Raw genomic sequence first — 13,841 nt, 5'->3', positions numbered from 1 at the left:
CACACTCCAAGGAAGCTTCCTCACAAGAGCCTCTTCTGAGTCATTCTTCAGAGCATTTTTCTGCTCAGCTTAACTTCCTTCAGTCTAGGATATGACAGTATCTCCCTGCAGCCCAAAGCCTGCTACCGCCCTTTGCTCTGAGCTCTGTCCGGAAGAGTCCCTTAATTGGAGAAGGCATAGGCTTGGGGCTACCCTAGGCTGGAGCCAGTCACTGGCCCAGGTCATTAAAAGCCTCACACTCGGTGGTGAGTAAGCATGAGCTGAAACTCAGTCTTGAAGCTCAGACTGGAAACCTTAGAAAAAACTCGTATTAAAGATGCAGAAACTAAGAACTAGGAAAATCATGACTTCTGGGGCCTGAAATCAGATCCTCTCTTTTCAGGCAGCTGGCTTCCCTCATGGAATCTCAGAGTTTAGGGGGGTTTAGAAACCATGCATCTTCCCCTTAAGGCAGAACTCTGCTCTGTAAAAGCCCTCTTGGGTTGTTCTCCAAACCCAGTTTGAGCAGTCATTGATGATAAAATCATCCTTTTGCCACAGGGCAGCTCTAGTTGCTTCAAACCTAAGTCTTTATAACAATGGAAATTGGCTCTCCTGAAATTTCTATTTATTGAGCCCTGACTGCTCACTGAAGCCAAAGAGCACTGCCACTTTCCTGTCTTTAAATATTTGTTGGTGGCCGGGCACAGTGGCTCATACCTGTAATTCCAGCACTTTGGGAGGCAGAGGTGGGCGGATCACTCAAGGTCAGGAATTCGAGACCAGCCTGGCCAATATGGCGAAACCCCGTCTCTACTGAAAATACAAAAATTAGCCAGGTGTGGTGGTGGGGACCTGTAATCCCAGCTACTCAGGAGGCTGAGGCAGGAGAAACACTTGATCCTGGGAGGCGGAGGTTGGAGTGACCCAAGATTGCACCACTGCACACCAGCCTGGGCGACCAAGCGAGACTCCGTCTTAAAAAAAAAAAAAAAAAAATTATTGTCAACTTACATGGTTTCTCCAAGTTTCCTCCTTCACGCTAATGAGAACCAGTTGGATATCTGTTTGTCTTGCTAAGGTAAAAAGCTAAGAAAAGCCTGGCTCTTTCATTATTAAATACCCCACAATCAGGACTTGAGTTCAGGGTGTACCCTCTAAATAAAAGCCTTTGTAAAATAAAGATCAAGCTTACAGACCCTCAAACCACTGGGCAGCAACTGGAACCCAAGGCCTATCATTCAATCCACTGCTTTATCTGTCATGTTCCCAACCAAATTCAAACCAGAATGTGCTAATTTTAATTTGCAACTCAACCCTGCCACCCTCCCGGAGGTGATTTCCCTTACCTTGCTCTATTTTTTTCTTTTCCACAGCACTTACCATCTTCTAACACACTTTACATACGTTACTATCAGAACATACACTCAACTAATCAGGGATCTTTTGTCTCTTTTGCTCACTGACTTATTTCAAGCACTTAGAACAGTGCCTGCTTCATATAGTAAATGCTTAGTATCTGTTGAATACATTGCTCCAATAAATACATTTATTGGATACTGACTATAGCTGGGCTGTGAACTGGATCACGTTGCTGGATCCCAAATCCACCTGGATATGAATGCTCCCTGAACCCTGAAACAAGCCAACATTTCATCTGGCTCCAGTAAGGAGCTAGGAAACCAACCTAAACCTAGGATGAATCTGTACATTTTCTTAAACAACTGAACTCCCAAGCAAGACTAAGACCTTGGACTCATCTTTGAACTGCATAGAATCTGTATCTCCGGGAGGGTCCTTTTGAGCGGCAGTCTCATCCTACCCTTAAAAGGGCCCAGCAAGACTTGGGCTGCAGTCTCTTTGCAAAGCCACTTACTGCCAGATTCATAGCTGCCACTTTTTCAGCATTCCTTTTGCTAAACAGCACTCAATTAGATCTGCCACAGCACAGGTGGTGGGTATCACTGGGTCCTCTGGCCTCACGGAGCAAGGGTGGGGGCAGCTCATCTGTACCCTGGGACTTCAGTTGAGGAGGAGGGTCCAGAAATGCCCCTGGCCTTCTTGCCCTTTCCTTAGTAGTGTCCAGCACCCCCCCCTGGCGGATGGACTGCTTGATGGGCAGATTCAGAGCCACCTCTGGGAGCATGAGAGCTGCAGACGTTGACCCCCGGACTCCTGCAGCAATTCCCAAGGAGCCTCTCCATCATCTGACAGGGACTCCGCATCCCGTGAGTGCAGGTGCATCTGGGTTTGGCTGAACCAGTCTGCAGAGGGCAAGACTTTGAGACTTTAATATATGGATTTTGACCAAAGATAAAAGGCTGGTGCAAGAAGTCCTGAGTCTACTATTTTTTTTCCAGCCCAAGGAAGAGAAGAACAATCTCAGCGGAGACTGTTCCAGAGAAAACGTAAGGCGTTCCAGAAACGCTGCCCTGCTTTGGAATGGTCTTCCCGAAGAGGGAACCCCAAACAGTCCCCATCAGCCCTTCCCCCCAGCCAATGAGATGTAACAGCAGCTGCAGCAGCAAACATCTACTGCACTCGTACTGTGCCAGGCCCTGTGCAAACCGTGCTGCAGAGACTGACCTGCAACCAATTCCTGTTCCACCTCCTAGCTGTGTAACTTGAGGTGCGCACTGCCCCTCGGAGACTCCACATTCTCATTTGTAAAACGAAAACCAATCTACCTCAAAGGATTGCTGGGAGAATTCAATAAGATTATGCTTTGCCCAGGGCCTGCCACATGGTAACTGCTTAGTAAGAGGTAGTTCTCAAAGTAAGGGATGACGCTGAGAAAAGGAAAACTATTGTTACTTACGGGGTTCTTAAAAGCCCTAGACGCCATTATTTATGCATTTAGGTATTTCCTAAGCGTTTGCTGATACCCGTTTTTCAAATAAACTTTATCCTCACAGTATCTTCGGCGGGGAAGGGGCAGAGGGTAGAGCGACAGACCTCCTGACCAAAGGAGGACAACCAGGCCCGTGAAAGTCCAGGGGGACGGCCAGCCAGCACCGAGGAGGAGCCCCCTGGCTCAAACCCTCCTGCGTGGCTTCAAAACATCAGACGCGCCTCTCCTCGCGGAGAAGCTGGGGGCCATTATTCGTGAGGCGGTCGGCGCTGGGACTCTAATTCAGCACCGCAGGGAAGTGGTCATCTTTTGTTCCTAAAGAAAAAAACGCACGTCAGGGCTCAGAGCCCGAGGAAAGAAAAGTCAGCGCCCGAGACGCGAGACGCCACGCGGATGCTTTCAACGCTAGGTCAGGCCCCGGCAGAAATAAGAGGGGGGCGGCCCCGGTTCTGGAAAAGCCACGAGCCTCCAGTGGGCTCCGAGTGGGGTGCTGGGGCCCAGAGGACCCCCTGGGCGCCGACCGGAGGAGGGGAGAGGGGCGGCGGCGGGCGGGGGTCCCGGGCTCCGCTCACCTGGCCGCAGCGTCTGGCGTACCTGGCGAGGCCAGGCCCTGTCAGCCCGGAGCCGGGCTGGGGTCGCCAATGCTCTGAGAGGCCCGGCCCACAGATGCGGCCGGTGGCGGCCCGGAACTCACCTGCGCTCGCAACCGCGCCACCGCCGCCTGTCAGTCAAGCGCGCCCCCTCCGCTGCGCCGCGCAGGGTTGTGGGGTGGTCTGGCGACGCCCCACCTCCTTCCCTCCGCCGTCCAATCGGAAGAGGCTGACGCCAGGGGCGGGGCCGTGGACACGCGGGCTGTGCGTGCCGGGGGCGGGGCCAGACGGGTCAGGCGCTCTGACCGCTCTTCGGCGCGCCGGAAGCAGCCTGGGCCGCTGCGCAGAGGCGCGGCGGCTGGACAGTTGGGCGATTGTCAACATGCCGGTCGTCCGGAAGATTTTCCGCCGCCGCCGGGGCGACTCGGAGTCAGAGGAAGATGAGCAGGACTCAGAGGAGGTTCGGTGCGTTTGGGGCGGGGCTCCCATGGGCCTGGTAGGAGATAGACTTGCTTGGGGGACTCACCACCGGCTGGGCGCTTCGCTGACATTGTTAACTGAGCCCGGATGGTGGTTCCTTCTGCGGACGCAGAAATTGAGGCTCAAGTGGTGAGGCCGCGGTCCCAAGCCCGCACAATTGGGAGAGATGCCTCCGGGATGCGCAGTGGCTCTGACTCCCGGTGGGTCTAGGCACAAGGTCGTCCTCTGGACCACTGTGCTGGTGGCTCAGCAGCGGGGCTGGGATGCCCTCGAAGGTGCCTTGTTGGCTCTGTTAGCTTTGGATTCCGCGGGGAGTCACTCAGCCTATGCATTGCTCCTTCTTCTTCTTCTTTTTTTTTAAAGATTAAAACTGGAAGAGACCAGAGAGGTACAGAACTTGAGGAAGAGGCCCAACGGGGTGAGGTGGGTACCACGGCGGGAGGAGGAGGCGGGGACGACAGACACATCCGCGTCCGGGTCGCTGTCGCAAATATCTCCTCAGACGTAGATTTTTCTCTTGAGACACTATACACTTTTCACTGCCCAAATTGGAGAACAGCGTTCTTTGCAAATGTTTAACCAGGACATGCCCTCAGCTGTGCCGTCTTGGGATGTGCTCCAGAGATCCAGAAACAGGTCACTAACTCGCGTTTTTTCTTAAAACCAGTTAATTGTGAAATGCATATCGATCGTTAAGAGTTTGTATAATTTCGAAAAGTATAGTCAAGACAATAAAAAGCACCCATAATTCTCCATTCCGGAAGTGACCAGTGTTAACATTTTTTTTTCTTGCAAAGCCACCCGAGAATGCCCTGGTATTAATATTTAATACTCTTTCTAATCTGTTATTTTTCTGTCTCTCTCTTTCTCAGATTGTGAACAACTTTCAATATACTTTTATTCCCTGTTCTTTTCAACTCATTATGACATTGTGGGCATTCACCCATATTGTGGAGTATTTTTCAGAAAACCTTCTTAATGGCTGCATAATATTCCACCAGATGTGTGTATCGTAATTTGTTAACAAATCCCCTATTTTGGGACATGTAGGTGATTTTGTAAATTTTTCCTATCAAATAAGGTTGCAGTGGATATTCTTTTAAATTTATCTTGGCACGGTGGCTCACGCCTGTAATCCCAGCACTTTGGGAGGCCGAGGCGGGCGGATCACAAGGTCAGGAGATTGAGACCATCCTGGCTAACACGGTGAAACCCCGCCTCTACTAAAAATACAAAAAATTAGCCGGGCGTGGTGGCGGGCGCCTGTAGTCCCAGCTGCTCGGGAGGCTGAGGCAGGAGAATGGCGTCAACCCGGGCGGCGGAGCTTGCAAAGTGAGCAGAGATCGCGCCACTGCACTCCAGCCTGGGCAACACAGCGATACTCTGTCTCAATTTAAAAAAAAAAAAAAAAAAATTTATCTTTAACTGCACTTTCCATGATGAGAGTATCTTAGAAATGAGATTTCCGGGCCAAGAGAATGCCAAATGGCTTTACAGGAGAGTGGGAAAGCGTACCACTTCACCACCAGCCCACCCTTCTTCCAGCATGTACGGTGCTTGTTGAGCCCTGTTTATAGGCTTTTCCAGCTGGCTTGCCTGCCCGCCCCTCAAATCCCACCCTTGCACTAATGTTGCAATCCACATACCTGAGAGGGTTCCTCCTCATCTCTGAATTATGCCATTTCTCTCTCTCCCTCTCCTGGTTTTGGTTTTGCTCAGTGCTGTGGCCCTGCTGGTGGGAGAGAAGGTACAAGAGGAGACAACTCTAGTGGTAAGTTATGGGGTCTTCCCTGGGTAGCAATGGCAACCCTCCCTGCAGTGCTCTTCCGTGAGTGAGTGAGTGCTTTACAGAAAACAAATTCCACTACCATTTATTTAGATGCTTCCTCTTAACTGTGTTTGCTTTCCGCAGGATGATCCCTTTCAGATGAAGACAGGTGGTATGGTGGATATGAAGAAACTGAAGGAAAGGGGCAAAGATAAGTAAGTGCAGGACAGGCTTATATGCAAATTCACCTTTAGCCGCTGCCTGGGTCTAGGTTCCCTCAGAGAGCTGAGGCCTGTAGCAGCAGCATTAGTGGGACATCTTGAAGCAGGTTTTGTGCTTTGCAAAGGGTATGTTATGTAAAAACAAAGCAGAAAGTCTTTAAAAGTTAACTTAGAGCCAAGCTGGTAGACTCCTTTTGTAAAAGTGTGTTGTGGGCATGATGACTGATGCCTATAATCCCAACACTTTGGGAGGCTGAGGCTAGCTTGAGTCCAGGAGTTTAAGACCAGCCTGGGCAACATAGTGAGACCCCTGTCTCTACAAAAAAAGAAATACATGTACATATATATGTACACACATGTACATGTGTACATGTATATATGTGTGTGTGTATATATATATATCCCTGGGTGTGGTGGCATGTGCCCGTAGTCCCAGTTACTCAGGAAATTAAAGTGGGAGAATTGCTTGAGTCAGGGAGGTTGAGGCTAGAGTGAGCTGTGATCACACCACTGCACTCCAGCCTGGGTGACAGAGAAAGACCCTGTCTCAAAAAAATAAAATAAGTGAACCCATGGGGAAAGTTTCATATAAAAACAATTAACAAAAATAATACATTCCGGCCAGCTGTGGTGATTCATGCCTGTAATGCCAGCACTTCGGGAGGCTGAGGCAGGCAGATTACCTGAGGTCAGGAGTTCGAGACCAGCCTGACCGATATGGTGAAACACTATCTCTTTTAAAAATACAAAAGTTAGCCTGGCGTTGTGGTGGGCGCCCGTAATCCCAGCTACTCAGGAGGCTGAGGCAGGAGAATTGCTTGAACTCGGGAGGCAGAGGTTGCAGTGAGCTGACATCACGCCACTGTACTCCAGCCTGGGCGACAGAGTGAGACTCCGTGTCAATAAATAAATAAAACATTCAAATAATTCAAAAGTTTAAAAAATAAAAGTACACTGTGTACTTTTGTAACAACTATATAGCATTTATATTGAATTAGGTATTAAAAGTAATCTAGAGATGATTTAAAGCAGATGGTAGTATGTGCCTAGATTAGATGCAGATATTACACTATTTTATATAAGGGACTTGGTAGTATGTAGATTAGATGCAGATATTACACTATTTTATATAAGGGACTTCACTATCTGCAGATTTCGGTATCCCTGAGGGGCACTAGAACCAATCGCCCATGGATACCTAAGGATAAGTGTATCCACTCAATCCTTGGAGGTATCACTAGCAGCCAACAGTTTGCTTGCATATATTTCTGGAGTTTCTTTCATTTACATATTATACTATAGCATTTTTTTTTTTTTTTGCCAACTGTAAATAGTATATTATAAATGCTTGTGTCTTTGTTTTCTTCTTAGAACATAAAACTCAGCCTCACTGAGTTGTGACTTGAAAGCTCTGCCTCATTGTTCTCTCCCTTCAGGATCAGTGAAGAGGAGGACCTGCACCTGGGGACATCGTTTTCTGCAGAAACCAACAGACGGGATGAGGATGCAGACATGTAAGTGTCAGTCTATTTGGCTGTGAGCAATTGGGGCTGGACCCTAGTCAGAGTCCAAGATATTTAGTCAATAGATGACGTTTCTAGAATTTTCTAGATGTCAAAGTTGGCCCCTCTCTTTCTACCTCCCAGCTTAAGAACTTTGAAAACCTCTTAAAAGGTCTTTTCAGGCTGGGCACGGTGGCTCTCGCCTATAATCCCAGCACTTTGGGAGGCCGAGGCAGGCGGATCACCTGAGGTGGGGAGTTCGAGACCAGACTGACCAACATGGAGAAACCCTGTCCCTAATGAAAATACAAAATTAGCCGGGTTTGGTGGTGGGCACCTGTAATCCCAGCTACTCAGGAGGCTGAGGCAAGAGAATTGCTTGAACCCGGGAGGTGGAGGTTGTAGTAAGCCGAGATCTTGCCATTGCACTCCAGCCTGGGCAACAAGAGTGAAACTCCGTCTCCAAAAACAAAAAATAAAACTTCTTTTCAAAGGTGGTTTCATGACTAGTAATATTTCCCCAAAACATTGCAGGGATAAAACATGGACTTGCCTACTTTTTATTTAGCCAGCAAAGCTATTGGCAAACTATCATCTTTCTGTCTTCAAAGAACCTGTACATCGTAACACCAATAGATTAGTGGGACATAACCTCATAGGTTGGTGCTGCTTTAAGTGGGAAATTTCTAACTTGATGAAAAAACTCAAGTTATTTTGTATTTTTCTTGTTTCTCCATGGACCGTCACTGGTCTGTGGGCCGGCGTTGGGGACCGCTAATTTAGAGGATAGCTGGTGTGTTTCCTGCCCCTCCCTGAGGCCTGTGTGTTTCTCACTTCAGGATGAAGTACATTGAGACAGAGCTAAAGAAGAGGAAAGGGATCGTGGAACATGAGGAACAGAAAGTTAAGCCAAAGAATGCAGAGGATTGTCTTTATGAACTTCCCGAAAACATCCGTGTTTCCTCAGCAAAGAAGACCGAGGAAATGCTTTCCAACCAGATGCTGAGTGGCATTCCTGAGGTGGACCTGGGCATCGAGTATGTTTGAGACCCATAGGCAGAAGACACAGTGCTTTCCAGTTAAAAGTTATGGGGGACAGGCCAGGCACGGTGGCTCATGTCTGTAATCCCAGCACTTTGGGAGGCTGAGGTGGGTGGATCACAAGGTCAGGAGTTCAAGACCAGCCTGGCCAAGATGGTGGAACCCCGTCTCTACTAAAAATATAAAAATTAGTCGGGCATGGTGGCAGGCACCTGTAATCCCAGCTACTTGGGAGGCTGAGGCAGGAAATGGCTTGAACCCGGGAGGTGGAGGTTGCGGTGAGCCAAGATCATGCCACTGCACTCCAGTCTGGTGACAGAATGACACTCTATTTCAAAAGAAAAAAAAATTTATGAGAGACAGGTGTGGTGGCTTACGCCTATAATCCCAGTACTTGGGAGGCCAAGGCAGGAGGATCACGTGAGGCCAGGAGACCAGCCTGAGAAACATAGACTCCTGTCTCTACAAAACATTTTAAAAACTAGCTGGGCTCTCACTTGAGCTCAGAGTTGAGGCTACAGTGAGCCATGATTGCACCACTGCACACCAGCCTGGGTGACAGAGTAAGACCCTTTTTTTTTTTTTTTTTTTTTTTTTAAAAAAAAGGCTAGACATGGTGATTTGTGCCTGTTATCCTAGCTCTTTGGGAGGCAAAGGTGGAAGGATCACTTGAGCCCAGGAGTTCGAGACCAGCCTGGGCAGTGTAGTGAGACCCCATGTTCTTATCTGTGTTCTTAGAATCCTACAAATACAAACGAGATTGTCTCTGGCAGGTTGTTGCTAGAAGTTTTGCTGAAGGCTTGGCCAGAGTAGTAAGGGCCCCTGGCTGCTGAAAGCAAAAGTGGTTCTTTAGCCTCTGTTGACAGCTGTATCAGGCCCTTTATTCTTCTGTTTTCTTCTAGCAGGGGCCATGTTAAAGGCTCACCCACCCCTTCTCCCTATGATCCTTCTTAAAACAAAATATCCACTTTAAAAGGGAATTGTCATGGAAGAAGTGCAATTGTCAGAATAATCTTTTGGTACAGTAGAAAGTTGGGAAGCTTCTAGGCTCTTTTCCGGCCTTACAAACTTTGAGCCTTAAGCATTTTACTTCTCTGAAGCTCAATTTGCTCTTGATCAGAAGAACAGAGTAACTGTGGTTCTCTGATGGCCGTGAGAGTTCCGTGAGAATGTGATTACAAGTGTGCTTGGTAAACTGGAGAGCTGTGTCCCAGGACACATGATTTTCTTATGTCCTGCTGGGCTGCCAGCCTCACCACTCACATCTGAGTAGTAAGGTGCTATCATCTTCTAAGTGGTGTGGTTTCTTTCTCTCCATAGTGCTAAAATTAAAAATATAATTTCCACGGAGGATGCCAAGGCCCGTCTGCTGGCAGAGCAGCAGAACAAGAAGAAAGACAGCGAGACCTCCTTCGTGCCTACCAACATGGCCGTGAATTACGTGCAGCACAACAGATGTAAGCCCCTCAGGGACAGCGGTCTTGCCCCCTTTCCCTTATTTGAGCTGAGGTCCCTAGGAACCTCATGTTCCGTCTAACGTGTCCCCTGGTCTCTTTGGGTCCAGTTTATCATGAAGAGCTCAATGCACCCATCCGGAGAAACAAAGAAGAGCCCAAGGCCCGGCCCTTGAGAGTAGGCGACACGGAGAAGCCAGAGCCTGAGCGTGAGTGCAACAAAGGCCTCGGGGCTGCCTGGAGTGCTCAGCTCTGGGGGGGCCCATGGAGGCAGGGTGCAGCGGGGGACAGTATGGAGGTTGGCACTGAAGCTGGGGCATCTGGGTTCCAGTCCACGCTCTGGGCCATGACTATGTGCCTTCCCCTTTCTAAGCCTCAGTTTCCTCATGGGAATCCTAATAGAACCTACCTGTTAGGATTGCTCTGAGAATTCAGTATCAAGCATACTATCTCATATTCTCAAGCACAGTAGAGACTCAAGAAGTCAGAAAATTTCAGTAAGGACAAATAAAAGCTACTCATAAGGTTAGCTGAGTGCAGTGCCTCACACTTGTAGTCTCAGCTGCTGGGGAAGCTGGGGCAGGAGGATCGCTTGAGACTGAGAGTTCAAGGCTGCAGTGAGCTATGATTGGACGACTACACTCTAGCCTGTGTGACAGAGTGAGACCACATCTTTTTTTTTTAAAGAAAAGAAAAAGGTATTGGCCAGGCTCGGTGGCCTACGCCTATAATCCCAGCACTTTGGGAGCTAAGGCAGGCAGATCACCTAAGGTCAGGAGTTCAAGACCAGCCTGGCCAACATGGTGAAACCCCGTCTCTACTAAAAATACAAAAATTAGCCAGGCATCGTGGCAGGTGCCTGTAATCCCAGCTTCTCAGGAGGCTGAGGCAAGAGAATCGCTTGAACCCGGGAGTTGGAGGTTGCAGTGAGCTTAGATCATGCCATTACACTCTAGCCTGGGCAACAGGGTGAGACTCCATCTCAAAATAAGAAAAAAAAGACAAATAAGTGTCTACGGAGGCCCTACTGTGTTCACTGGGTTAGGCGCTGGGGCTCCTGTGGGGAAGGAAACAGGCGGTTGTCTTTGCCTACCTGGAGTAAAGTCTAGCAGTGGGTTCCAGCATGGCAAACCACCTTTCCTGTTCTTTTCCTTCTCAGGGTCCCCTCCTAACCGCAAGCGTCCTGCTAACGAGAAGGCAACTGATGACTATCATTATGAGAAGTTCAAGAAAATGAATAGGCGGTACTGAGCTGTGCAGAGTGGGATGTAAATAGCGCCTTCCTCTCCCTATATCCCTCCCATGAAACATGGCTTCCTGTCCGGGCATGGTGGCTCAGGCCTGTAATCCCAGCACTTTGGGAGGCCGAGGTGGGTGGATCACCCAAGGTCAGGAGTTTGAGACCAGCCTGACAAACATGGAGAAACCCTGTCTCTACTAAAAACACAAAAAAGTTAGCCGGGCGTGGTGGCACATGCCTGTAATCCCAGCTACTCGGGAAGCTGAGGCAGGAGAATCAATTGAACCCGAGACGCAGAGGTTGCGGTGAGCCGAGATTGCACCATTGCACTCTAGCCTGGGCAACAAGAGCAAAACTGTCTCAAAAAAAAGAAAAGAAAAATGGCTTCCTGGACAGAGCATGCTCATTTGCTAGCGAACAGTTCCAGAAACAGACCCTATTGGTCCTTCTGCTTACCTGCTGGATTTTTCAGGCACTAAATTTATAACTTTTTGAAACAAAACAATGTGTAATTTTCCATTTGGGGGCAAACTATTCTTGTGAGCATTATTAAATCTTGTTTGTAAATATATTGTCTTTCTCTTAATATTTGCTCTGGGTCAGGAAGAAACTGTTCACGGTGTGATAATACCCTTTAGATTGTGCTTTCATCATTATAGATGCATCCTGTCTTCTGCTTTCACATATCTGGGATGGGGTCAGACATGCATCCTCCATTGATTAGAGTGGGTCCAACTGACAGAAAAATCTAGGATGAGATCAGAAGGATACTGGTGTTTTCTGACTTTTACAAAATTACTTGTTTGTTTTCATTAAAAAAAAAAGCATAAACTATGTTTCTTATTACTATTAGAATTGAATTATTAAATTTCAAAATGAATCCAACCATATTGTTTGTATTATGTTTCCTTATACCAACATCAGGTAATGTTTTCAAAGCCCATGGTTTGGGTAGCTTAAATGTAAAATTGAATTACTGAGATGGATTTTCTCATTTATTTCAAATGTCATAGACATGCTGCAACCTGCTAACTGTCAAGTACCTTCTTACCTGTGCCCTCATTTTTCCTGAGGCATCCACATGGGTCCGGAAGAGGAAAGAGCAGATTGGCTGACTAATGGGCGGAGTTAGAGCAGGTATTGTGGTTATGGTGGTTTGGCCCAGGAGTCACATCTGAGCCCAGCTCACAGCTTACTAATTGTGTCCTTGGACAGATCCTTTTCACTCTTAGCCTCAGTTTTCTCATCTGTAAAGTGGAGATTTTTTTTTCCTCCTCCACTTGAATGTGGTCAGTGAAGGCAGGAACCATGTATGCCTAATTTTTAAATTTGAAACCCCAGGGCATAGCCCACAATCTGACACATAGGCAGCCCTCAAAACTGTGAATGATCCCTATAGTGTCTGGCTTGTAACAAATGCACAAAAGTATTATTTGAAATCCAATATGAAAAAGTTGAACCTTAAAAAATATTTTCAGGATATTTCAACTAGCATTTAACAGGTCCCAACAATGTACAGGGGTAACCCAAGATGAATACTAAAGGCCTAGTACATCTGGCACACAACAACGCAACACGTGTTTATGGGATGAACAGGCAAATAAGTGGATGATCAACAGTTCTCACTTGCCAGAGTTCCCTTTGCTGGAAAATGAGTAATCTTTTACCCAGCTTAAAAGTGGCCGCCAGATGGAGGGAGCCAGGTCTCTCACTGTTGGGGTGGGAATTCACAGATAAGCAAGGGGAGGAGGCTCCAGTGATCCATGTAATGGATTAGAGTTGGAGATGTCAGCATGAGCTCATGTTTAGCTTAATATAAGTACAGATGTTTACCTAGAAATATTTATAGATATGTGTGTGTTTAATAGTATATACACACATTTTTTTTGTTCTGTCAGCTGAGACTGCCTGAAAGAAATGACATCTCAGCAAGAAGCACACCTAGCACCCAGACCTCGGTTCTTTTTTTTTTTTTTGAGATGGAATCTCGCTCTGTCACCCAGGCTCTTCGTTCAGTTGCATTATTTGCCAGCAGCAGGATTCAGTTCCAGTCAGAGAGGGTTGCTCAGCACCAGACCTTGGTTTCTTTTTGGTCTGGTCTGTGGCTCATCACCAGGCTGGGTGCACATTAACAGTCGGCTCACCAGCCTCCGCCTCCTGTTCAATTTTCCTGTTTCAGCCTCTGTGTAACTGGGACTACAGGCACATGCCCTGCCATGCCCTTCAGTGTGCATTTTCCCGGTAAGTGGGTTCCTACCATATTGAGATGGTGGTCCCAAACTCCCCAGCCTCCAGGTGATCCACCTGCCTCAGCCTCCCAAAGTGCTGGATTACAGGCACGAGCCACCATGCCCAGCCAGTTTGTAATGCCATTCTACAATGAAAGGAATCAGGGTTCCTCGTAGAAATAGGATTCTGGGACTGGGGCAGGAAATATACAAGATAAGCCTGGAGCATCCTGTAGTGGCAGAAAGGAAAGAAGCACTCAAACCCAAATAAACTGGTATACACTGGGTGTAGGTCAAAGGAGCACAAAGAACCACTTAAATTCCCCGTGGCCAAAATGAGAACAATTTGAGAAAAAAAAAAATTAGTACTGCATTATAACACAAAGGATAAAATAACGATGGTCCATACTGATGCAAATGATTGAATACATGGGGGAGAAAAAACAAATCTCCCATGCAGAGTTCCAGATAATCTCTGCAGATACTC

The 13,841-nt window shown here is 47.6% G+C and overlaps 2 protein-coding genes across 5 annotated transcripts in view; one reads left to right on the top strand and one right to left on the bottom strand.

Moving 5' to 3' along the window:
• Positions 1 to 3,646, bottom strand: part of USP20 (ubiquitin specific peptidase 20) — a 46,465-nt gene extending 42,819 nt beyond the window's left edge. For 2 of the 4 annotated variants that reach the window (XR_002517423.2, XM_003911196.4), the window contains exon 1: positions 3,525 to 3,646. The gene's annotated coding sequence lies outside the window, so the exon portion shown is untranslated. The other 2 variants (XM_009188031.4, XM_021927132.2) reach the window with 2 other exon arrangements.
• Positions 3,647 to 3,694: 48 nt separating this feature from the next.
• On the top strand, positions 3,695 to 12,011 carry C13H9orf78 (chromosome 13 C9orf78 homolog). Its single transcript, XM_003911198.3, has 9 exons — positions 3,695 to 3,885; positions 4,264 to 4,323; positions 5,620 to 5,671; positions 5,813 to 5,883; positions 7,326 to 7,403; positions 8,231 to 8,428; positions 9,753 to 9,889; positions 9,997 to 10,095; positions 11,046 to 12,011. Exons 1-9 carry the CDS (start codon positions 3,803 to 3,805, stop codon positions 11,135 to 11,137), a joined length of 870 nt encoding a protein of 289 aa, XP_003911247.1. The 5' UTR covers positions 3,695 to 3,802; the 3' UTR covers positions 11,138 to 12,011.
• Positions 12,012 to 13,841: the final 1,830 nt, after the last annotated feature.

This window comes from Papio anubis, chromosome 13 (genome assembly GCF_008728515.1).
Source record: "Papio anubis isolate 15944 chromosome 13, Panubis1.0, whole genome shotgun sequence".
Taxonomy (NCBI): Eukaryota; Metazoa; Chordata; class Mammalia; order Primates; family Cercopithecidae; genus Papio; species Papio anubis.
This window is presented reverse-complemented; position numbering and strand designations above follow the sequence as displayed.

Excerpts from the sequence above, each read along its gene's own strand:
- C13H9orf78 (XM_003911198.3), top strand. The coding sequence starts at position 3,803 with ATGCCGGTCGTCCGGAAGATTTTCCGCCGCCGCCGGGGCGACTCGGAG. Across the intron at positions 5,884-7,325 it reads AAGGAAAGGGGCAAAGATAA|GATCAGTGAAGAGGAGGACC; the intron begins GTAAGTGCAGGA and ends CTCTCCCTTCAG. Across the intron at positions 9,890-9,996 it reads TTACGTGCAGCACAACAGAT|TTTATCATGAAGAGCTCAAT; the intron begins GTAAGCCCCTCA and ends CTTTGGGTCCAG.